Raw genomic sequence first — 23,793 nt, 5'->3', positions numbered from 1 at the left:
TTTTTTTACTTTTTTTAAATTTTATTATATTATGTTAATCACCATACAGTACATCCCCAGATTCCGATGTAAAGTTTGATGCTTCATTAGTTGCGTATAACACCCAGTGCACCATGCAATACGTGCCCTCCTTACTACCCATCACCAGTCTATCCCATTCCCCCACCCCCTCCCCTCTGAAGTCTTCAGTTTGTTTCTCATAGTCCATAGTCTCTCATGTTTCATTCCCCCTTCTGATTACCCCCCTTTTCTTTATCCCTTTCTTCCCCTACCGATCCTCCTAGTTCTTATGTTCCATAGATGAGAGAAATCATATGATAATTGTCTTTCTCTGCTTGACTTATTTCACTTAGCATTATCTCCTCCAGTGCCGTCCATGTTGCAGCAAATGTTGAGAATTCGTTCTTTCTGATAGCTGAGTAATATTCCATTGTATATATGGACCACAGCTTCTTAATCCAGTCATCTGTTGAAGGGCATCTCGGCTCCTTCCATGATTTGGCTATTGTGGACAATGCAGCTATGAACATTGGGGTGCATATGGCCCTTCTCTTTACTACGTCTGTATCTTTGGGGTAAACACCCAGTAGTGCAATGGCTGGGTCATAGGGTAGTTCAATTTTTAACTTTTTAAGGGACCTCCACACTGTTTTCCAGAGTGGCTGTACCAACTTGCATTCCCACCAACAATGTAGGAGGGATCCCCTTTCTCCACATCCTCTCCAACAATTGTTGTTTCTTGCCTTGTCTATCTTTGCCATTCTAACTGGCGTAAGGTGGTATCTCAGTGTGGTTTTGATTTGAATTTCCCTGATGGCTAATGATTTTGAACATTTTTTCATGTGTCTGTTAGCCATTTGTATGTCTTCATTGGAAAAGTGTCTGTTCATATCTTCTGCCCATTTTATGATTTGTTTATTTGTTTCTCGTGTATTGAGTTTGAGAAGTTCTTTGTAGATCTTGGATACCAGTCCTTTATCTGTGGTGTCCTTTGCAAATATATTCTCCCATTCCGTGGGCTGTCTCTTAGTTTTTTTGACTGTTTCCTTGGCTGTGCAGAAGCTCTTTATCCTGATAAAGTCCCATAAGTTCATTTTATCTTTTATTTCTCTTGCCTTTGGAGATGTGTCGTGAAAAAGGTTGCTCTGGCCGATGTCATAGAAGTTGTTGCCTATGTTCTCCTCTAGAATTTTGATGGATTCCTGTCTCACATTGAGGTCTTTCATCCATTTGGAGTTTATTTTTGTGTATGGTGTGAGAGAGTGGTCAAGTTTCATTCTTTTGCATGTAGCTGTCCAATTTTCCCAGCACCATTTATTGAAGAGACTGTCTTTTTTCCACCGGATGTTTTTTCCTGCTTTATCAAAGATTAGTTGCCCAAAGAGCCGAGGGTCCATTTCTGGGTTCTCTATTCTGTTCCATTGGTCGATGTGTCTGTTTTTGTGCCAGTACCATGCTGTCTTTGTGATCACAGCTTTGTAGTACAGCTCGAAATCCGGCATTGTGATGCCCCCAGCTTTGTTTTTCCTTTTCAACAGTTCCTTGGAGATTCGGGGCCTTTTCTGGTTCCATACAAATTTAAGGACTATTTGTTCCAGTTCTTTGAAAAATGTCCTCGGTATTTTGATCGGGATAGCATTGAAAGTGTAGATTGCTCTGGGTAGCATGGACATTTTAACTATGTTAATTCTTCCAATCTTGTTTTTAAGCTTTATTAAGACAGAGCAGCATTTAGTTCTTAGGCCAATTTTACCAGACTACTCTTATCATTGACTCTTCTCAATGACTTTTGGATTTTGAGTTTTGTGGGGTTTTTTGAGGATGTTTTAATTTGCTGTTTGTTTGTTTGTTTAGTTTGGTGCACTATTCCCAGCCTGGTGTGAGCTCCTGGAATTGTTCCCTGTAATCCTTTTGTCTTGATCCTTTCCCTGGCCTCTGAAAGTTTCGTCACACATGGGAATTGGTCAGTACTCTGCTGAATAAGCCAGGAGGACCCTTGTACATCTCCAGAGTTCTTTCTGTCACTTTCTGTTCTTGGGGATTCTGCTTTACAAGCTCTGGCCTCCCCGGACTCTCAGCTTCGTCTCTTCAACTCCTGGGAGACCCCGGATCCACCTGAGTTCTCCTCTGCCCTGGGCCTTGGAGGACGCTGGGTCTAGACAGGAAAGGTGGGTGCAGTCATGGGCCCATCTTGTTTCCCTCTCTCAGGCCTCTTTGTTTCTCCATGTACAGTCTTCAGAGCCATTTTATATATTCTGTTCAGTTTTAAGATTTTTTCAGGTGGGAGAGTTGATCCAGTCTCTGTTACTCATTTGTGCCCTGCCCCAGTGGTATTACCATCGTTTTGCTAATTAAACTTAACTTTTTTTTTTTTTTTAAGATTTTATTTATTTATTTGACAGAGAGAGAGCACAAGTGGGCAGAACGCTAGACAGAGGGAGAGGGAGAAGCAGGCTCCCCCGCTGAGCAGGGAGCCCAATGTAGGGCTCGATCCCAGGACCCTGGGATCATGACCTGAGCTGAAGGCAGACGCTTAACCAACTGAGCCACCCAGGTGCCCCTAAATTTAACTTTTGATACCCCTTTTGTTTGTTTCTTAGTGGTTTGATCTTACCCAGCCTGTCCAGAAATTTTTTTTCTGTTACCTGGAATAAATCTTCGATGGTAGCGTTCCTTTATATTCTTTACATTCTGTTGTTAACTTTTTTCATTAATGTTTCAGACTTTTTTTTTCTTCCAGTAGAGTCCATCATGGGTTTTTCAATTTACTTGCTTTTTAGTGAGGATAAAATTATTTAGATTGACCCATTTGCCCAAAATAGCAAACAGATTTCCTTAGAGCTTCCTTTTCATTTATCTTTAGATTTTAAGCAGGAGGGCTACGTGATGCAAGTTTATATTATTTTCATTTTTTTAAAAGATTTATTTATTTATTTTAGAGCGCAAGCATGGGGGGAGAGGCAGAGGGAGAGAGAGAAATTCAAGCAGACTCCCTGCTGAGCACGGACCTGATGCGGGGCTCGATCCCATGATGTTGAGATCACGACCTGAGCCGAATCCAAGAGTTGGATGCTCAGCTGACCAGGCGCCCTTATACCATTTTCATGTTTACACACTCAGGTGTTGCAAAGGACAGAAGAAAAGTGAGCATCATGGTGGGTTAACCTTGTCCACCTTGTTGCTGCTGTTTGTTGAAATGGCTGAAGCCAGAGCCGGACTTCCCATCTGCCTCTGTTTGATCTGGCTTCTAATACCGGTGGACTGTGTCCTAGTGTCTGGCCTCTCCTTGGAATTTCTCCCAAGCTATATAATCGAGGGTGCCCTTCCAGTTGCGGAAAGTGCTAGTGCTTTCGGGTGAACTGGCCTAAATAGAATAATGGTGAGGAATGGTCCTGTTCCTGGCAGTCTTCTCTCGGGCTGAGACCTGTTTTTTTGGGGTTTTTTGGTTTTGTTTTTGCTTCCACATAACGTCACTCCTGTTAATCCCAGGATAGAAAGACACCTGCCTGCATGTGCACATGCTCCAGATGGAGTGGTTCCCTGTCTTTCGTAGCTTGCCTTTGTATATGGACCTTGCTCTTCCAGAATACGGACGGATACAGAGTCCTTCCCGCCTTCCAACACAGGAAACCACGTTGACGCTCTCCTCTGGCCTGTTTGGACTGCTGAGGCTTCGGAATCCCGCTTTGCCCTGAACAAGGCTTTGCAGTTCGGTGTTTATTGTCTCTCCCTCTCTCTGGCCTCATCTCAACACCCTGCTTCTCCCAACTTTGGGTGTTAGTGGGCTTTCTAGGACTTTTTCAACTTCTCAAACAACTGCACAGTTTCTCATTAAGGAGGGTTGGTTGTTAGCTCATCTTTCTTCACTTGTCCACTTTCTAGTAGTTAGTGGACCTTTTACCGAGGACTATTTCCTGAGGAGTTTTTCCTACTTTTATTTTTTCTTTATTTCCATACATTTCCAGAAGAGAGTTAATGATCTTGTTTCTGTGCGGTTATCTCTTCTGGAAGGGGTGGCTTTGTGATTTTAATCATAATTCAAATGATTGGAAACTAGGACTTAGAGAAGTAGAAAATGTACACATCCCTATAACCCGTCCCCTTTGAATGAGAAAGCAATGCAGCTTCTGTATTTTGGGGTATGTGAAATTTGTGGTGAATATGATATTGCCCTATTTGTTGATGTCATCTGGCACCTGACTAAAAGGTAGCATTCTAGACTTTTGCTTCCCATCATTTTATCGTAACAGTTTCAGACACGTAGCAGAGCTGGTAACACCTTTAAAACAATATTCCCTAAGGGGGCAGGAACCATATTGGTTATACGTTATTTTCCTAGCCTGCTCCCGTGAAAGATATTCTGTGTGATTGCTGAATGACTTAATCTCCCTTTTTCTCTCCCTTCTGCCTCATTTTGTGGACTCATGTTTCTTTGGGTACGTTTGCCCAATGACCTGATTAAAAGTGGGAGGCGGTGGTTCTCAAACTTTGATGGGGGTTAGAATCACCTGGAACACTAGGCATAAAACTACAGAGGCCAAGGCCTGCCCTCCTGGAGGGGCTCTGTGGTCTTCTGTTAGCTCTCAGGACACGGACGCACACCAGCTTTTGAGAACCACTGTTCTAGGGGAGGACTTTACAGTAAATTCGGTGTCCTTGAGCAGTTAGCCTCTGGTCAGTTCCTAGAGAACTGGGGCCCTCATGTAGCTGAAGGATTTAAAACTGATCCCCCTTAGATGTATTTCCTGAAGGGGGGAGGAGCCATGTGTTTTTACATTTTACTCTTCAGTGTCTAGGATCAGTGTCTGGTGCTTATACTTTTTGGAGGCCTATGAATAAACGGACACACTGATTATTATTTTTTTTTTTTAAAGATTTTATTTATTTATTCGACAGAGATAGAGACAGCCAGCGAGAGAGGGAACACAAGCAGGGGGAGTGGGAGAGGAAGAAGCAGGCTCATAGCGGAGAAGCCTGATGTGGCTCGATCCCATAACGCCGAGATCACGCCCTGAGCCGAAGGCAGATGCTTAACCGCTGTGCCACCCAGGCGCCCCGGACACACTGATTATTGCTTAAAACATGTCATCTTAACCCAAACTGCCTCGTTACGAGGGGCCCAGTGAGGACTGAAGATTATGGCTGTTGTTGGCCGGAGCCTTGTGCTAAGCATTCCTGCTCACTGGGAGGGAACCCCGGCGTCTTTGACTTTCAGCCGTGATCCTGAATTCTGTCATCGTTTCTTCTCCAGCCTGTCTTGCACTCCCGATATAAGCTGTGTTACCACTAAGCCCTACTTCAATCAAAATGGCTCCGTTCTTCCCTTCACTGCTGTAACGACAAGTCTGACCACCTGCACCCCTCCCTTGTGGTCCCAGCATGGGCCTGACGGGACGGTGTTGGAGGAACTCTTCTCTCCCTTGCAGCTTGGTGCTGAGGAAGCACCTGTCAGCCTCCGGAATAGTGGTCAGTGTACTGAGCAGTGAGGAAGCTTCTAGCTCAGCTACGGACCGTGTGATATTTGCACTCAGTGGGCTTTGGTTTCCTCATCTATAAAACACTGGGTCAAGACACAAGGTTTCATGTCTCTCCTTGACTCCCTGCGGGTTCTTTCTGGTCCCATCCTGTCCCTAGCCCTCAGAAGTCTTACTTCTCCACCTCATGGGTCCTTCTGTCCCTCCAGTGAGCCATCAAGGAAACTCACTGTGTCGGATTGCTGGGTGTTCCAGAGAATTAAAGACAGGTCCTGCCGTAGGCACGCCATATGAATTTCAACATATGTTCTATTTCCTTATTCCGTGGTCTAAGTGAGAAAAGAGGAAAATGATAGAGGCAGGAGACTTACTTCTTGAATTCCGAAAAGTTAGATCTCTGGTCCTCTTCTGTTCTTACCGCCCCCCCCTTTCCTTCAGGGCAGCAGCGATTGAGAAATGCTCAGATTCTCTTGTCATGGCTCCAGCGTGGGTGGCGTTTTCTGGATGACGTTCTTCTTATTTAGACTCTGCGTACGTTTGTTTCTTATGACTGTACCCCATGGTGCTTCAAGGGTTTGTTTGCTTTTTAATATACTTCGGTCATACAGATTATTTTTTCTGGGTTAAACTAGGGATCTCACCAAAACCTATGCTGTTATCTCTACGGTTAGCAGACTAACTTCAGATGAGCTAGTTTTTAAATAAGTTCTTCAGTAAGTATTTATACCTACTTCAGTAAGCTCTGGAAGCTTCTTGAGCTCTAGTTTTATGAAATCTGTACTTTCATTATTGTGTATGTGTATTTAATGAATATCTAGTCTGGACTAGGCTGTGGAGGTCATTTTGGAAGAGTCTCTGTTGCTCTTTGGGTCTTTGTGTGTGTGTGTGTGTGTGTGTGTGAGAGAGAGAGAGAGAGAGAGAGAATGAATTATAAAACCTGATGGAAGACAATCCTGTTTGAATTGCTATTCTTCCATTTACTTAGAAACCTGAGGAGGAAGACCTGGGAACGATGAACAGACAACAAAACTGTATTATTATGTATTCTGGTTTTTTGGCTAATCTGAGCATCACTGCCCTGTTCTTTTATTCAGCCTGCCTCTCATCTCTCATAGATCCGTGGGCCTCTGTGCTTAAGGCCAGTAACTGTTTACCCTGGGTTAATAACGAGAATCGTCAGGGTTGATTTTACTGCCCGTTCATCATAGGCTAAAGAATTGTGTGTAAAAAAAATAAAAGAGGAAGGAAGATAGATTGGCAAGGGCTTTGTTAAGCTTGTGCTTACTTGTGTTCCTGATATGTTCTAACAGGAAAAGCTTTCAAAGGATATTGATTACCTTATTGGCAAGGAGAGCCAGGTGAAGAGTCAAATTTCTGAACTAAACTTGTTAATGAAAGAAACAGAGGTAAGTGATTAGCTGGTTTGCCTATTTTTGTTTCTCCATCTAGAGAATTCATTCACTCCTGAAATCCGGCGGGTAGTAAATGAGCTGGGAGTACAAAGTTATGTTAGATTTCACCCCACTTTCCTGGTACTAGAAAACCAGTATAAAAAACAAGTTCTCGTGTGTGATCAGTGCGAGTCAATGCTACCGAAGCACAGGGAAAAGAATAACTACCCTTTACGTGGGCGGTTTCGAGCTCAGAGTTAGTTACATAAGGTAAGTTGTGGAATTTTTGACAGTTATCGGTATTTTTCAAGATTAGCAGATTGCTTTTGCAGTATGTACTATATATTAACTTAAAATGTGCTATTCCCAAGCACATACCTGAGACACGTTCACCAAGAGACACACGTACTAGAAATTTGCAGCGTTGAGCAATCTAACAGCCATGAAGTGGAAACTACCGAAATATCCCTCAGCAGTGCGATAGCATCAGTTGCATGAATATTTGCAACTGGAGGCAACAATGTAGCTAAATCTTGCAATAAGATTGAAAGGAAGATACCAGAGCGCAAAGGAATACAAACCGTGATCCCGTTTATAAAAGTACTGCCAAAGGTGAAACTGGGCTCTCGCTGGAACTCAGGACAGGCGTTGTGGAGACTGGGGAGGGGAAGGCTGGGTGCCTGGAAAGGCTGGCGTCTGGGGTCTGGGTAATGTTCCTTTGCTTAACCTGGATGCGGGTTACATGGGTGTGTTTGCCGAGACTCGTCTGTCTCTGCACCCATAATATACACATTTTCCTTTGTGTATATGATACTTCAAGAAAAAAGTGGAGAAAGTGGAGAGCATTTTAAAAATAAGGTAGAAGAGGATAGGACTGGGTGGTTTTAAAATCCCAAATATTCTTCATTGATTTGGACGTGTGTTTCTCTTCTCTCTTTGAAATAAATTGAAGAGCCATTACTCCTGATCACTTTTAGAAGTTACGATGAAATAGAAAAATATCCTGGCTAGTATGAGACTGTTAATTTCTTGAAGTTTTATTTTCCAAAAGGGGTTAAAAAAAATTGAGACATTATGCAAATTAGTACCAGATCGCCAGCACTGCTTTTGTTTTTAATATTCCCTTTCTGATACTCACTGATTGCATTCACCACCCTAAGTAAGTTTCTCCATGTAGTTGCAAAGCAGGATTTTTGTTCTTCTTCTTTTTGTCTGATGACGCACTCTCAGTGCGGTATCATCCCCGCCCTGGGCAGGTGCTCACCTACATCGAGGACTTTGCTCCACGGATCGTACCTTTGGTCATTTTAGGTTTGTTTCACTCCTGGTCCTCAGTCATGCAGCCCTGACTTCTCAAATAAGGGAGCCCCAGGACCCGTTGCTGAGCTGGTGGTTCCCGTCAAGTGTTCGTGCAGACCCCGAGTCCTTGGGATCCTGGAGAAATTACGTAGCTTCTCTGTGTCCCTCTGACCTAAGCTTCATTTCTGAGCTTATCAGCAAGAATCGTCTACACTGGAGAATTTGTCTGCATTCTTGACTATTACTCAGTGAAGACTGCGACACTATCTTTTTTTTTTTTAATATAATTACACTTCGCCGGAAAAAAAAATCCCCCTTTTACCTGTGTGTAATGATCTTTTGAGTTTAGTGTTGTGATAGATCACTGAAATCCTACCAAAATGTCACCACCCTCTGTCCCCCTTTCTTCCTTCCCTCCTGCCCACCCTTTACAAAAATTGTTGCCTGTTGGGTTTAGGAAACAGAGAAGGGAATCTGGAAAAAATTTCCTTTCATTAGGAATGTTGGCCAGAAGCCATTGGAAAGTGCACAGTGCGCTTCTTCCATATGTTGTCAGCTTTTAAGAATGTGTTTGAAGACTTTTTTTTTTTTTCTGTTGGCTGCTGTTTATGGGTCTATAACGATGATTGCATATGTGTGCTCTGCTGGTCCTATTTTCAAAATCAGGTTGGTCTCTGATTTTATGGATGTTCAAAATGTTTCGTAAGCTCTCCGGATAGGATCGTTTTATGGCAAAATAGAGGAAGAATTGCGTGTGCAGTGAGGATAATAATACTCTGTGTTTATGGAGTATTGTGGGCATTTGATGTAAATAATCTTTTTCAATCTTCAAAAAACCCCAAATGGTTTCTCTTATCCCCAGCTTTCAGAAGAGAAAACCTCAGACATACAGAAGTTAAATAATTCGCCTAAAGTCACATAGGATTTAATTCTAATTAAGTTATATTAATTTGAAGAGAAGAGTTACATTTTTGTATCTTAGTAAAGGATGTCATTTTCCTGAGTTTTGTGCTGCTATTTAAGTTTTCTTAAAAAAACTGGAAGAGGGTAGAAAGGGTCAAAATTTGCCCAAATCAGGGGTGCCTGGGTGTCTCAGTCAGTTGGGCGTCTGCCTTCAGTTCAGGTTATGATCCCAGGGTCCTGGGATCGAGTCCCACCTGGGGCTTCTTGCTCAGCGGGGAGCCTGCTTCTCCCTCTCCCTCTGCCTGCCCCTTTGTCCGCCGCTGTGCCTACTTGTGCTCTCTCTCTCTCTCTCAGATAAATAAACAAAATGTTAAAAAAAAAAAAAGTTGCCCAAATTAGAAATGAATTAAAAACTCCAGAATTGTATCGTACGGTATCTTTGGTTAAATCATTTAATTTCTGCCTCAAGTTCCTTTGTATCCATGTCGAAGGTGGTTTCCTTGTTGATGTGTTTATTGCTGAACTTGGAAGAGGAACGCTCAAGGAGAAGACCCTATCCTACCATCACAAACTATGTCTGACTGCAAGTCGGCGATCATTCCTTGCTAAAGTGTATCCGATGTCACGTTATTGTTCTGAAAATGTCAGAGTCAGACAAAATTACATTTTGGTTATTTTGAGAAAAGGCATTTGGATTCAGCAGATGCGGTAACACTTTTTTGCTTGTTTTATAATAGTGTAATGGAGAGAGAGCAAAAGAAGAAGCAGTCACACATTTTGAAAAGCTCTTTGAAGTTCTAGAAGAGAGGAAATCATCGGTTTTGAAGGCCATTGATGCTTCTAAGAAACTAAGATTAGACAAATTTCAGACTCAAGTGGAGGAGTATCAGGGGCTCCTAGAGAACAGTGGGCTGGTGGGATATGCCCAAGAAGTGCTTAAGGAGACGGATCAGTCCTGTTTCGTGCAGACGGCAAAACAGCTCCACCTCAGGTACGTCGCTTTGAAGTTAGAGTCGCCGTGGCAGTGTCGTCAGATGCCGCCCGGTGTTTCATCCTGAGCTCTCGGGTTCCCAGTGCTGTGCTCTGCGTGGACACGCTTGCCGCGCTCTTAACCGGAACGATGAGCGACGTGGGGTTTTTTTTGTTTTTTGTTTTTGATCACATTGCAGGTGTTTAGTCTGATTGGTCTTTTATGGAGTTGTTTTTATATAAACTCTATCTGTCCGCAGAATTCAGAAAGCCACAGAATCTTTGAAGAGCTTTAGACCCGCAGCTCAGACTTCTTTTGAAGACTATGTTGTTAATACATCTAAACAGACAGAACTTCTTGGAGAATTGTCCTTTTTCTCCAGTGGTAAGTTTCAGCGACGGCCAAAGCCTCTTACTCTCGTAGTCGGAATTCATATTACGTGGGAAAAACGCACTCTTCGGTCTGACGGTATGAAAAACCATGGTTTTATGCACAAAGAGTATATTCTGTTGGTTTGTGTGGTTTTGAAACATTGTATAGGGGCACCTGGGTGGCTCCATTGGTTAAGCGTCTGCCTTCGGCTCAGGTCATGATCCTGGGGTCCTAGGATCGAGTCCCACATTGGGGTCCCTGCTCAGTGGGGAGTCTGCTTCTCCCTCTCCATCTGCCCCTCCCCCTTTAATGTGCGCGCTCTCTCTCTCTCAAATACATCAATAAAATCTTTTAAAAAACACATTGAATAAATGGCTTCACGTTGCATGTGTATCCTTTTTGTGAATTGTTTTTCCAAAAAATGAAGTTTAGGATACTTGTTACTACATGGAGCTCTGGTGTAAAGCTGTATTTTAGCTGTTTATAGGATTTCATTATATAAATCGTTTTCCTACCGAGAGACAATTTGTTTCTATTTTTTCCTCCATTGCTGTGTTGAACATCTTCGTCAGTGCTCACCTGTACACACGCATGTGCGTTTCTCTGGGGCAGAAACCTAGAAATGATGTCTCCAGGCAAAAACCGGCTCTGAGAGGTTTTATGTGTTTACCGGGCTGTATTAATGAGTTTGTGAGGGCTGCTGAAACAAAATACCACAGACCGCCTGCCCTTGAACACCAGCAACGTGTTTTCTTACAGCTCTGGTGGCTCAAAGTCTGAGATCAAGGTGTGGGCAGAGTTGGTTTCTTCTGAGGCCGCTCTCCTTGGCTTGCAGATGGCGGCCTTCCGGAGTCTCCACATGGTCTTCCGCCTACACCTGTCTGTCTAAGGACACCAGTCGTGCTAGTCATGGTGGATTAGTTCCCGTCTTAATGACTTCATTTGAACTTAAGTACCTCTGTAAAGACTCTTTCTCCAAATAAAGTCACATTCTGAAGGACCAGGGATGAGAACCACAGCTTATGAATTTTGGGGCCATAACATGGGCTTATGATCGTGTTTTGCTGTTCCCCAGTGGGGAGGTCTTCCTTTCCTTTTTCCCTTCTTGCCTTGTTCATATCTCCTCTCCCCCTCCCCTGCCCCGATCTCTCTTCTAGTGATGGTGAGTACTTACAGTCCTTAGAACGGAATACTTAGACATTGATGGCTGTGTATAGGTGTAGCTGTGTGGATTTGTACAGTCCCCCGGAGGAAATTTGTCTTGTTTCAAGTTAAAAATTCCAGGGGTGCCTGGGTGGATGGCTTAGTCAGGTGGGTGGCTTAGGTTTTGACCTCAGAGTTGTGTGTTCAAGTCTTGCATTGGGCATGGAGACTACTTAAAAAAAAGAAAAAAATGGGGACACCTGGGTGGCTCAGTTGGTCAGGCGGCTGCCTTCGGCTCAGGTCATGATCCCAGGGTCCTGGGATTGAGCCACCGCATGGGGCTCCCTTCTCAGCAGGAAGTCTGCTTCTCCTCCCCCCTCTCTCTCAAATAAGACTTTAAAAAGTCTTCCCTTTGATTCAGGATTATATGTCCATTAAAAAAAAGAAGAAGAAGAAAAAAGTTTTAAAGTTAAAAACTCTGAAGTATTATTACCATGACCACCTTTCTTTCAAATCTATACCTGAATCTCCTTTCAGATATGTGCTTATCTTTTTTAAAGAAGATTTATTTATTTATTTTTAGAGAGAGAGGAAGCACACACAAGTGGGGGGGAGAGAGAGTGAGAGAAAGAACCCTCAAGCAGACTTTCTGCTGCATGTGGAGCCCGACGTGGGGCTCAATCCCAGGACCCTGAGATCATGACCTGAGCCGAAATCAGGAGTCGGATGTTTAACTGACTGAGCCACCCAGGCACCCCTGGATATGTGCTTATTTTATTATAACGATCTTGTTTTTCCAGATATGTATTTGTTCCTCTTTCACATGCTAATTCTTACTTCATGTACTGTAGTCTCCCTTTTTCCAGAAGGTATACTTGAATTGTTTTTCATATACATGCTAGTTTACTTAGGAGAACAAGGTCCTCTTGCCCCTTGGGGTCCCAAAACAGTCCTTGGGAAGATGATGTTGAAGGTTGGTAATCTTAGGTTGGACCAGTGTCTAGCAAAGAACCAGTGTAGTGGATGAGTGATGACGGAAAATAGTTACCCAGCTTCTGACTGATGGATGGTCTCATTGTTTCCTGCGCGGACACTTTTTTAGTAAGCTATGGTTCAAAAAAACACAAACAAACAAAAAAACCAAAAAAAAAGAAAGGGTTATGGGGTGGGGTGCATACTAGTCATGTTATCTTGCCCCCCAAAATGTATTCTGAATGACTTTCCAGATCTCATTATGGCTGTGTAACATTCTGTTGCATAAACGGACATGCTTCTACATTGCTTATGTGTATCTGGGGGAGGCCAAGAGGAAGACTTTTATTTTTATTTCATACACTTCTCTGATTTGATATAAATATGTGTTGTGTCTGTGTGCGACTTATATAGCTTATCCTAAGCAGTTAAGCTTATTGTAATTTCTTCTATGGAAGGGATTCTGCATATGCACAAAGGTTTAGCTACAATACTTTTGTTTCATATTTTTCATGACAAACTAGAAACCTGTTTCTAAAAATTGTTAAATGTTGACACAGCCATGGAGTGGAATGCCGGTGGGAGAAAAATACTGGCAGGATCTGTACAAAATTATTGTAGTGATTATTTTTGAGTTACTTAAAGTGTGTTTTATGTAGTTTCTGATTTTCTTACAAAAAATATTACGTATCATGTTTGTGCCAAAAAAAAATGCATTTAAATTGCTTCGCAACTCTTTGGAAGAAAATCTGAAAGAAAATTATGTAACGTTTTGTTGAACTTTGTTAGACTCACTCAATTTAGATTTAAAAGTATTTATTCAAATAATTCTAAGAGGACACAGATTAAAAATTTCAAGTCTAGTGTTGTTATTTAGTAGGGGGAATTGAAAGGCTATGGTTAAAAACTTTAATTTACGGTGTTTCAGAATGACTATAACTTATAAAGCTGCAATTCAATCTTTTATTGTCTTGTCATTCTCCTTCCTTTGAGTTATAAACGTAGATATGCCTTTAACTATCTTTATTGCTTATTCTTTTTCATTTTCAATTTTGTGGTAGGAGCACCTCCCTTGAGATCTCTTCTGTTAACAGATTTCAAGTGTGGAATACAGTGTCGTTGACTCTGAGTACGATGTTGTCCTGAGATCTCTACCGCTTATTCGTCTTGCTTGACTGATACTTGATGCCTCTTGATTAATAACTGCCCATTGCTCCCTCCCCCAGCCCCCGGCAGCCAGCATTTCAGTCTTCAGTTTTGTGAATTTAGCTCTTTGAGATTCCTCACAGAAGTGGGACTGCGCCTTCAGTGTCTGTCTGTCTGTGTCTGGCGTATTTCAGTTTGCACGTCCACAAGGCCCGTCCGTGTTGTTGTACATTGCTGGAATTACTCTTCTTCTTATACACAGCATTACAGATTTAGAAAATTCTTGGACCTGGGGCGCCTAGGTGGCTCAGTCTTAAGCGTCTGCCTTTGGCTCAGGGCATGATCCCGGAGTTCTGGGATCGAGCCCCACATCAGGCTCCTCCGCTGGGAGCCTGCTTTTTCCTCTCCCACTCCCCCTGCTTGTGTTCCCTTTCTCGCTGGCTGTCTTTCTCTCTGCCAAATAAATAAATAAAATCTTAAAAAAGAAAGAAAGAAAGAAAATTCTTGGACCGAACAGGAATTGAAGTATTGTCGGTACATCATTTTCATGGTGGAACCTATAGGTTCTGAAAGATCGATATCTTAACGTTTTTTTGTTTCTTGATGCTTTCAGGCATAGACGTGCCAGAGATCAACGAGGAACAGAGCAGAGTTTATAACAATGCTCTGATCAACTGGTACCATCCCGAAAAGGATAAAGCGGATAGCTATGTCCTTGAATATCGGAAGATTAACAGAGATGAAGAAATGCTGTCTTGGAACGAGATTGAAGTGTGCGGCACAAGCAAAGTCATTTCCGACCTGGAAAGCAATTGTAACTACGCTTTCCGAGTAAGAGCCTACAAGGGCTCCATCTGCAGTCCTTGCAGCAGAGAGCTGACTCTTCATACCCCACCAGCTCCAGGTACTGGGACTCCTGGGAATCAGAAAGCCATAGAGCGGGAGAAGAGACCTTGGTAAAAAATAACCTAGCCAGCGTCTCTGTCTAGATCCACACTGAAACCAGCTCTCATTAGTTAAAAAAAAAAAAAACAAAAAACTAGAAAACAGATTCCATCCCCAGGTAGGATTTAGAAATAGACTGAATGTGTGAATTTCACCAGGAGGCTGGGAATAGGGTTAGAGTTTGGCCTGACATCAGATATAGGAAAACATGAAGACATTTGAGTGAGCAGGGCAATTAATTTGAGATGAAAATAGCATAGATGCTACCTTACAAGTTTTGAATAGTATAGTTCTGTACTTTTGGTAAGTTTATAGAAATCTCTATAACATAGATTTAGGTAGATTTTAAAAAAATTTATTGTTATAATATGAAATATCATTGTGATTAACCTTCTTCTGACATGTCCAGATTTTCTAACTCAGTGATTTCCTGCACTCGGGGTTGGAGGGCATATATTAGAACCACATGGTAGCGCCCCCACCCCCCACTAAAAGCTCCCCTTGCCCAGCCCCTTCCCCACCTTCCCAGTCAGAAACCACTGGTGCTCCCTACAGAGCACCTGTAGATTTTTCCAGAAGGAGAATCACCAGGTTAGATGCTCCCTGCAGCGTCTCCACGGACAAGGGACCCTTGGAACCAAAGTTGTGCTGCTTGTGCTTAGCGGGAAAACATCCTGGCCTGTTGGGCACTGCCTTTGAGGTTCCTCCAGTTGGTTTTTAGACCCCACTGCCTGTATTTCGTACACTCTTGTCTTTCCTTCCCCTTTTGTCCCAAATGTACTCTCCGCTACTTGTTTTTCATGCCCGTTGTGGCCAGTTAAAAAAAAAAATTAGAATACAAATACAAATCAGGGTTGGCTAACATTGTTCTTCTTGAATTTGAATAAAATCCAACAGAGAGTGTGAGGATGGATTTGCAAGTATGAAGTGAGTATTTTACTGTTTCTGTAGTTTCCCCTTTTCTTTTCTTGACTCTCTGATTGAAAGTGGAATTAAAAAGAAACCTGGAAGTAGCTGCTGTTTTTGGTGACATGTTGGATGGGGAGAAAGGACATGTTCCAAGTTGTCTGTCTTTTTTTTTTTTTTTTTTTTTTAATTTTTTTAAGTGATCTCGACACCCAGTGCGGGGCTCAGACTCACAACCCTGAGATCGAGAGAGTTGCGTACTCTGTCGACTGAGCCAGCCAGGTGCCCCCAAAGTTGACTTGCTTTTTTCTGACGGAAGCCGTGTGAATGGGGTGACCATTCAAATATATTTTGCAAACCGGGTGACTTGAGATCGACCGGAAACAGGAATGATCATGACAGGATGACAATAGGCATTATCAGGAAGAAAAGAGAATGGCTTTACCTTGCTCGTAGAATTTTTTTTTTTTTTTACATTGTGGTATATGATATAGTTAAAAATGACCGTTTTAACCATTTTTAAGGGTACAGGTCAGTGACATTAAGTACATCCACACTGTTGTGCAGCCACCACCCCTCACATCTCTAGAACATCTTCACTTTTTCCAGGTGAAACTCTGTGCCTGTTAAACACAAGCTCCCCATTCCTGTTCCCCGCAGAGCCTGGGAACCTCTTTTCTACTTTCTGCCTCTATGAATGGCCTGTATCTCATAGAGGTGGATTGATCTCATCCTTCAGTGCCTGGCGTCTTTGGGGCTTCAGCCATGTAGCATGTACCAGAATTTCCTTGCTTTCTTTAGGCTGAATACTGCTCCACTGAATGGATAGACCACATTTTCTTTATCCATTCATGTGTTGATGGACATCTGAATTGTTTCCACTTTGGGGCTAACAGCCAATGTCCTGCTTCATGAATTTGAGTTGATAAAGACTTAGGAGAGTGGCATTATGTCCCTCCTGTAGTTGAGGAAATTAAAGGTTCAGTTAAACTCCATTTAAATGCTTGAGCAGGGATTAAAACTCTCATCTCTCTAAACCCAAAGCCTTGGCCTTTTTTTTTTTAAACATCATGGGCTGTGTCTCCTGTCTGCCATGTTGATTGATAAGGAAAAGCCCCTACTAAAATTACCCATATTTTCCAAATTTGTAAAATGTGAAATTCATGTTTATTAGGAAATGTACAGATAATTATGAAAATGTACAGCCCCTTATTTTAAGGAGAAAAGAGACAGATCCAATGGTGTAAAACATTTAGAAGAGATCTGCTCTATCCATTGCAAGGAACCCCATTCGTATGTTTTCTCATACACTTAAAATACTTCCTTCTGCCTTTTGACTTTTCTGAAGATGTTCAGGTGTAGAGAATCTCCTGGAAGTGATTTCCTAGTCGGGGCGATGATTTGTCCCAGTTTGTCCAGGGTAGTGTGAACCATTCCTCTTCACGGCTCATTTCAGTCATTTCTGGTTCAAAACCCGATCCCATTTACCCGTCAATTACAGAAACGCTAACACATAGTCATCAGACTAATTTTAAGCTCTCTTTACAGTTTTCAGTTTCCTCTTTGATGAAAAATGTGGCTATAATAATGAACACCTCTTGCTGAACTTGAAGAGAGACCGCGTAGAGAGTAGAGCTGGGTTTAATCTCCTGCTCTCTGCGGAGCGTGTTCAAGTGGGTTATTACACAAGCCTGGACTACATCATTGGAGATGTTGGAATTACCAAGGGGAAGCACTTCTGGGCCTTCCGGGTGGAGCCGTATTCATACCTGGTCAAAGTGGGAGTTGCTTCCAGTGATAAATTACAGGAATGGCTCCGTTCTCCCCGGGATGCCGTCAGTCCAAGGTGGGTTCTTCTACTGATCTAGAACTTGAGAATCCTTTTACAAGTAAGCATCCTTGTTTAGCAAGGCAAGACCAGAAATCCACTTGGGTTTACTTACTGCAGTTTGAGTGCATCCCTTAAGACTTCGGTGCTTTGCCGTGTGTAGGTGGCTGGCTAAGGAAAGGGGTCGGTTGTCTTGTGTTCCCACGGTGAGTAATGAGACATAGCCTATTTTGGATACCTCTTGACTGTGTTGCAGTTTTAAATTTCAAAAGTTTTTCATGTCCATTACCTTACTTCTGTGATAACTATTACTCAGACGTATGGTGAAATACTTCTAATTGCCATACTTCAGAATTGATATGAAGTTGTTCTTTTGTTATGGGACATAATTTCTTTCAACTCCCCTGTAAGGACTATACAAAATTGGGTCATGGTACACAGGTTTCCACGTCCAAGAATTCCTGTTTCTTAGGAGATTGATTATTGAACTGAGATTGTATGGTTTTGTTGTTTTTGATGATATAAGGTCTACTAGCCCACACAAATCATTTTTTTTTTCAAAGATTTTATTTATTTATTTGACAGAGATAGAGACAGCCAGCAAGAGAGGGAACACAAGCAAGGGGAGTGGGAGAGGAAGGAAGCAGGCTCATAGCGGAGGAGCCTGATGTGGGACTCGATCCCATAATGCTGGGATCACGCCCTGAGCCGAAGGCAGACGCTTAACCGCTGTGCCACCCAGGCGCCCCCACACAAATCATTTTTGACCCCTTGTGTGAACAGAATCCCAAATTAAGAATCCGAGTTGATAGGAAAAGCTTTTTGCACAAGGATGAGAAACTAACAAAATGACGAAAACTGTAATCAGGACGTGGTCAATAAACAGTACGGTAGACCTAGAATACTGATAGAATATTGGTATTAATAATGTTTAAAAAGCTTGTAACATCAGAAATATTAGAAGTGAGGGGCGCCTTGGTGGCACAGCGGTTAAGCGTCTGCCTTCGGCTCAGGGCGCGATCCCGGCATTATGGGATCGAGCCCCACATCAGGCTCCTCCGCTATGAGCCTGCTTCTTCCTCTCCCACTCCCCTTGCTTGTGTTCCCTCTCTTGCTGGCTGTCTCTATCTCTGTCAAATAAATAAATAAAATCTTTGAAAAATAAAATATTTAAAAAAAAATATTAGGAGTGAGAAAACCCAATTAAAAGCTTCGATGTAGTGTAATCACAAATATATAAAAAGCGAACTATGTATAGGAAGAAAATGAAAGGACCTTTGTATCAAAAATGTTTATAAGCTGCTACTGTTTTATACTTACAGGAAAAAACCCTTCAAGCTTGCCTACCTCATAGATCCATGTAGAAATCCCAATCCAGAAAGAGGGTTCGTAGGACCATGAAACATAAGTTTTTCTCTTGCATTGTTTTGCAGTGCCCATGCATTTTACTTTCGTTTGGTAGTTCCTTACATTAAGGTGCACATCTTGGTTTTGAATTTTTTTTTTTTACATACGATTATGTGTTGTGAATATTTAATCTGTGACAGTTCCCTTTTCTTCCCCCACTTTATTATTGTTTATTTTATTTTAATCTCCACACCCAATGTGTGGCTTGAACTCATGAGCCCAAGACCAAGAGTGTGAGCCAGCTAGGCTCCCCTCCCCCACTTCAGTTTTGACAGGCCAAAGTCCTGAATTATTTTATAGGTTTTTATTATTTTTCTCATGTATATATAGATGTTTTATGATATTTCATGACAAAGAATCTGGGGCTGAGACTCTGGTATTCTAAATGGCAATGTGTAGTCGTCATGTTTTTAATTGATTTGTGTTTTAATAGAAAGTGTATGACGTACAGTTTAATTTTACAGTGATTGTCTGTTTCTCGTGAAAATGCTTTGAGGCTAGCTGAAGGCCTTTGGCTGGCGACACAGCTAAGACTCTGTGTGTTGTGTTCCAGATACGAGCAAGACAGCGGCCATGACAGTGGAAGTGAAGATGCCTGCTTCGATTCTTCACAGCCGTTCACGTTGGTCACCATAGGCATGAAGAAGTTTTTCATACCCAAGTCAGCCACTTCTGCCAACGAACCCGAGAACAGAGTTCTACCCATGCCCACAAGTATAGGGATTTTCCTTGACTATGATAAAGGCCGAGTGGCTTTCTACGACATGGATCACATGAAATGCCTTTACGAGCGCCAGGTGGACTGCTCGCACACCATGTACCCGGCCTTCGCCCTGATGGGCAGTGGAGGCATTCAGCTTGAGGAACCCATCACGGCAAAATACCTGGAATACCAAGAGCACATGTAGATGAAGTCTGATGGGGCTTAGGGTGGAAAAGGGGAGCAGAGTTATGCCTTGGTGTTAGCCCTCGTCTCTAATTACATAGCATCGAAGTACTCCGTGGCCACGCTTGTTTCTGTGTGTGTTTCTTCTTCAATCAGAAAGCCTGAACAGTTTGCCTCTTCCGTGCTGTCGTTCTGCCTTTTTCACAAGCCACGGGAGTAAAGACACTCTGTAACCGGATTGTCTTTCTTTTTTTACGAACAGGAAATCTAATTTATTTATGTCAGCCCTGCCGCTGATACTTAATTAACATTTCTTTTTCTGGAGGGGGGGGAGGTCTACAAAAGTATTTATTATTATGTTTCTTTTGTGTTTGGTTTTTCATTTTGTATCATGTTTATGTCTTAAGATATTTTTTAGATGCCTTATGGGTGGAAATTAGCACTTAGCCTTGCGTCTTGCATATGTTTTTCATAGGAAAACAAAAGTATAGATAGGTAAAAAGGCCAGAGAAATGGTAGTATATTTAAATGGAAAATTATGTATTTTGAGGCGTATAATGGATATTCAGAGTATATTCCCTGGAAAATGACTACTGCTTTTTTTTCTCTTTTAAGACTGCAAATTGTATTTTTAAGGATATTTTAAAGAGTTCCCTTAGCTGTAATGTGCACACCTGCATGTGTTGTTAAACATGTATGTTTGTTTGTTTGTTTTGCAGGAAACACAAAGTTCTCGGCTAACACATGAAACTTGTCACTTCATGTAAAATTTGTCTTCAGTTTTTCTTACTCTATGAAAATATCTGAGCTTATATCAAATTATTTTTCACAAATATTAGTGAAGATTCACTGATACTTCACTTCGCATATTTGTTCTTTGGCCCTTTTATCGTGTCCTATGATTTTATGATTTTCTTTTTTTGGCACCGATATTATATATCAGATTGTCCTGGTTTATGTTTACATATTGGGAAAGTTGATGATTTATTTTTAATGTCATTAAATTATTCTAAAATGTGGAGTAACCGGTCAGTTGGATGTTATTTTCTGTGGCCTATTGTTTGGTAATAAGCGTTTGTAAAAGTAAGTAAAAGACAAATCTAGTTGGGTAGGAATAATAACAGAAATCATAGTGACTGTGTATACCTTTCTAAAAGTTGTTCTGATTTGCAGAATTAATATTTTAACTGAAATTTTACATTCATTTTTGAAAGTTGTCTTCTACTTAGATGTTTTTTATCTAAACTGCTTATTTTTTAGAAGTTAAAATGTACAGAAGCTAGACTTAAATATTGTCGCACTCATGATTTTGAAATGCTTTTGACCTATTTCGATAGACCAACCAAAATCTCGGGCCTTATCTGGTTTCCTTGTTTGTTTTTAATATATATTTTTAAATGTTCTTCAGGCTGGTAGCATCAAATGAGCTTTTTTTTTACCCCCAACCCAGGTAGGAAATATCATGGCAAAGTTCACGTGGAGTACGCTTCGTTACTTTCCCACTGATGAATAGCACTTTACGGCATGGGCTGAACTAAACACGTACGCAGGGTTAATGGGCTGAACTAAACACGTACGCAGGGTTAATGTTGTGCAGTAAGGTTGCTCAAGTCTCGTGTGTGGTAAGTTTGAGTCTCAAGCCTCTGTAAGCACGTGTCCGGTACACATTTGAAACATAAAGCTTTAATAGGAATAGGGAAGGCGCGTAAAACATTGTATAAGTTGTACAGAAATTGTTGTCCTGGATGTCTGTTGTTTTTAATAAAAATCGAAATACGTGTAATTATTGAACTGCATCCTGGGAATTCTCAGTATCTTTATGCGGAGAATGGAAACAAATCGTTGATAAAAGACTTCAGCTGAATATGTTAACTCAGAGCTAAGGTTTTACGTAAAGTTGCTCTGGGCATGTACTTACCCGCTCTAATGCTTGTGGAAGGGATCGTTAGAAAAGCTGAACGTGAAACTAGTTTACTTCAGCTGACTGATCAGATTGTCTCATATTTTTTCTGCTCCACAATCAGATTTTGATCGGAAGACTGTTCCTTTCGTTCACAGTCATACTCTTGGGCCATCTGCTGTGGTAGTTCTGTGTCGCAACGAATTAAATTATTCATGCTTGATGGGTCTTCATTTTTAAAAAAAGTCAATTCCAGGCTACCCCCGTGATACTGTGTAATAACGTATTCTCATATTGGCAGTTGCTTCTGGAAAGTAGTAGGAGTCAGAGCTATCTGCCAGGCGTTGAATACACTCTGGGTCACCATCTGATTAGACCCTGGGAGTGTGTCCCACATGGGACTACCATCAATCGTGGCATTGCTGCAGAGAGTGGAGAACCAAGTGTTTAAGGCAAGAATGTGCTCGAGAAACTATGTTCCCCCAGATAGGCGTGTATTCGTTTTAGAGGATTTTCACCAGCTTGTTTATGGCAATTAACATCTTGTGATTTGAAGTTTTTCTTGGGACTCTCTTGCTTTAACAGATGAACTGGAAGAAATTTAGTTAAGTTTGATTTGGAACCCAGTTCATTTATTTACAAGAAGCTTTTAACTCCCGCCGTTCCTGAGACACTGAGCGGTGCACTGGGTATAAGGTGACCAAGGCCGCCCAGCCAGGTTCCGGCTCTTTTGAGGAAATGGAAAGTGCTAGAGAGTGTTGGGGGAAGGGGCTCTGTTAGCCCCAGCTGTCAGGGACGCCCCTCTGTGGAGGCACTAGAAGTTTGGCACCTCACCGCGGAGGAGCCCGCTGTACAGAGCCAAGGGAAGTGCATGCTGGGTAGAGAGGACAAGTAGTGCAAGAAGGCTCCTTCATGAAAGGGTTACTTAGAGATGTGAGCCACCTTGAAGAAACAAGCTGTGGTGAGGCCCTGGAAAGTCGAGCCACTGCCTGAAGCCATCACTGGGTCTAGAGCAAGGACGGCAAGTGGAAATCGTGTTCCAAGATGTTGGGGAGAGTGAGACATTAAGGAAGGGTTGCTTGGTGGGAGTTGGGCTCACCGTGAGAGGCAGCTAACCCTGAGGTCTCTCCAGGACACCGAGGGAGTCAGAACCATCCTTCGGTGGATCTGTTGGGGCTGCCTAGTGACCAAACCCCACTGGCAGCCACCCAGCAAGGGCTCTCTCTCGAGATGCAGACAGTGGCGATTATGTTCCTGGGGTGGAGATGGGGAAGCAGGCATGTAGTGGGGGTTCCGGGGGTGGCATAAATGGGGAACAGCTGGTGTAATTGGGAAGGAGCTTGGTGTATTTGAGACGGAAAAGCCTATTGGCCATTGTGCCAACTGCTTAAATCAGGGTATTTATAATGTCCTGAAATAATTAAACACACAAAAATGAAGACTTAGAAAACCATTACCCGGGACATCTCTGTGTCCTTACTGTCCCTGAGTCACTTCTCCAGTTTTATTCAGAAGCTCCCCCTCCTGTCTTCTCTGGAAGGGATGGGTGGTGGTGGTGGGCCAGGAGGCAGGAGAGCTGGGGAGGGAGCTGGAAAGTGTCTGCTGGGGTTAGGGGAAGGGGGTTAACTCTCCCCTACACTAACCTTCCAACAGTCCCTTGGCTCGACTTTGAGACTCTATGCAGAGTCCACTTTGTCCCCCTTTCCTGTACCACCAACATTCTCACCAGATCCCTGTAACAGCTCCCCCTCTAGTCTCCTTCCTTCAGCCGCGTGTTAGCTGCATAACTAAATCCGCCCAAGAAACCCTGAGACCTCTGGGCTTCCCCAAATGTATTCTTTGCTCTCACAAAGTCTACTGTAGACCAGCACTGGCTTTCCCCCACAGGCGATGCAGGGGTCAGACCCCCAACGCTTTGCAACGCCATCTTAGCGCGGGGTTTCTGACATTGCTAGTTTACGTAGTTTCTAGAAAAAGAGGCTGAAAAGTCCCCAACAGCTACTCCTGCCCCAGCACATCATTTGCAGTCATGTTTCCTTAGCTAGAACTAATTGCGTCGTGCTAAAACCAGCAGGCACGGCAGTGAGGAACTTCTCTGGTTTTCTCCTGAGTGCCCAGACCCGGGCGAGCACTAACATTGTCTATCTCAAGCCCTTGCACCTTTACTTTTTCTCAACTGCAGAATAAGCGGGAGCCTTTTGCAAATGCCTGCTGTGCCCGGTCTCCACATAATCCTTCACCTTGATCTTTT

At 42.6% G+C, this 23,793-nt stretch overlaps 1 protein-coding gene across 1 annotated transcript in view; it reads left to right on the top strand.

The window, feature by feature from the left end:
- TRIM36 (tripartite motif containing 36) overlaps positions 1–21,438 on the top strand; it is a 37,250-nt gene extending 15,812 nt beyond the window's left edge. Inside the window, exons 5-10 of the mRNA XM_002921319.4 lie at positions 6,785–6,880; positions 9,805–10,058; positions 10,297–10,421; positions 14,284–14,574; positions 17,070–17,367; positions 19,310–21,438. Of these exons, the coding sequence (XP_002921365.1) occupies positions 6,785–6,880; positions 9,805–10,058; positions 10,297–10,421; positions 14,284–14,574; positions 17,070–17,367; positions 19,310–19,664 (1,419 nt within the window). The 3' untranslated portion in view covers positions 19,665–21,438. The remainder of the gene's footprint in view (positions 1–6,784; positions 6,881–9,804; positions 10,059–10,296; positions 10,422–14,283; positions 14,575–17,069; positions 17,368–19,309) is intronic.
- The last annotated feature ends 2,355 nt before the right edge of the window (positions 21,439–23,793 follow it).

This window comes from Ailuropoda melanoleuca, chromosome 3, assembly GCF_002007445.2.
Source record: "Ailuropoda melanoleuca isolate Jingjing chromosome 3, ASM200744v2, whole genome shotgun sequence".
Taxonomy (NCBI): domain Eukaryota; kingdom Metazoa; phylum Chordata; class Mammalia; order Carnivora; family Ursidae; genus Ailuropoda; species Ailuropoda melanoleuca.
This window is presented reverse-complemented; position numbering and strand designations above follow the sequence as displayed.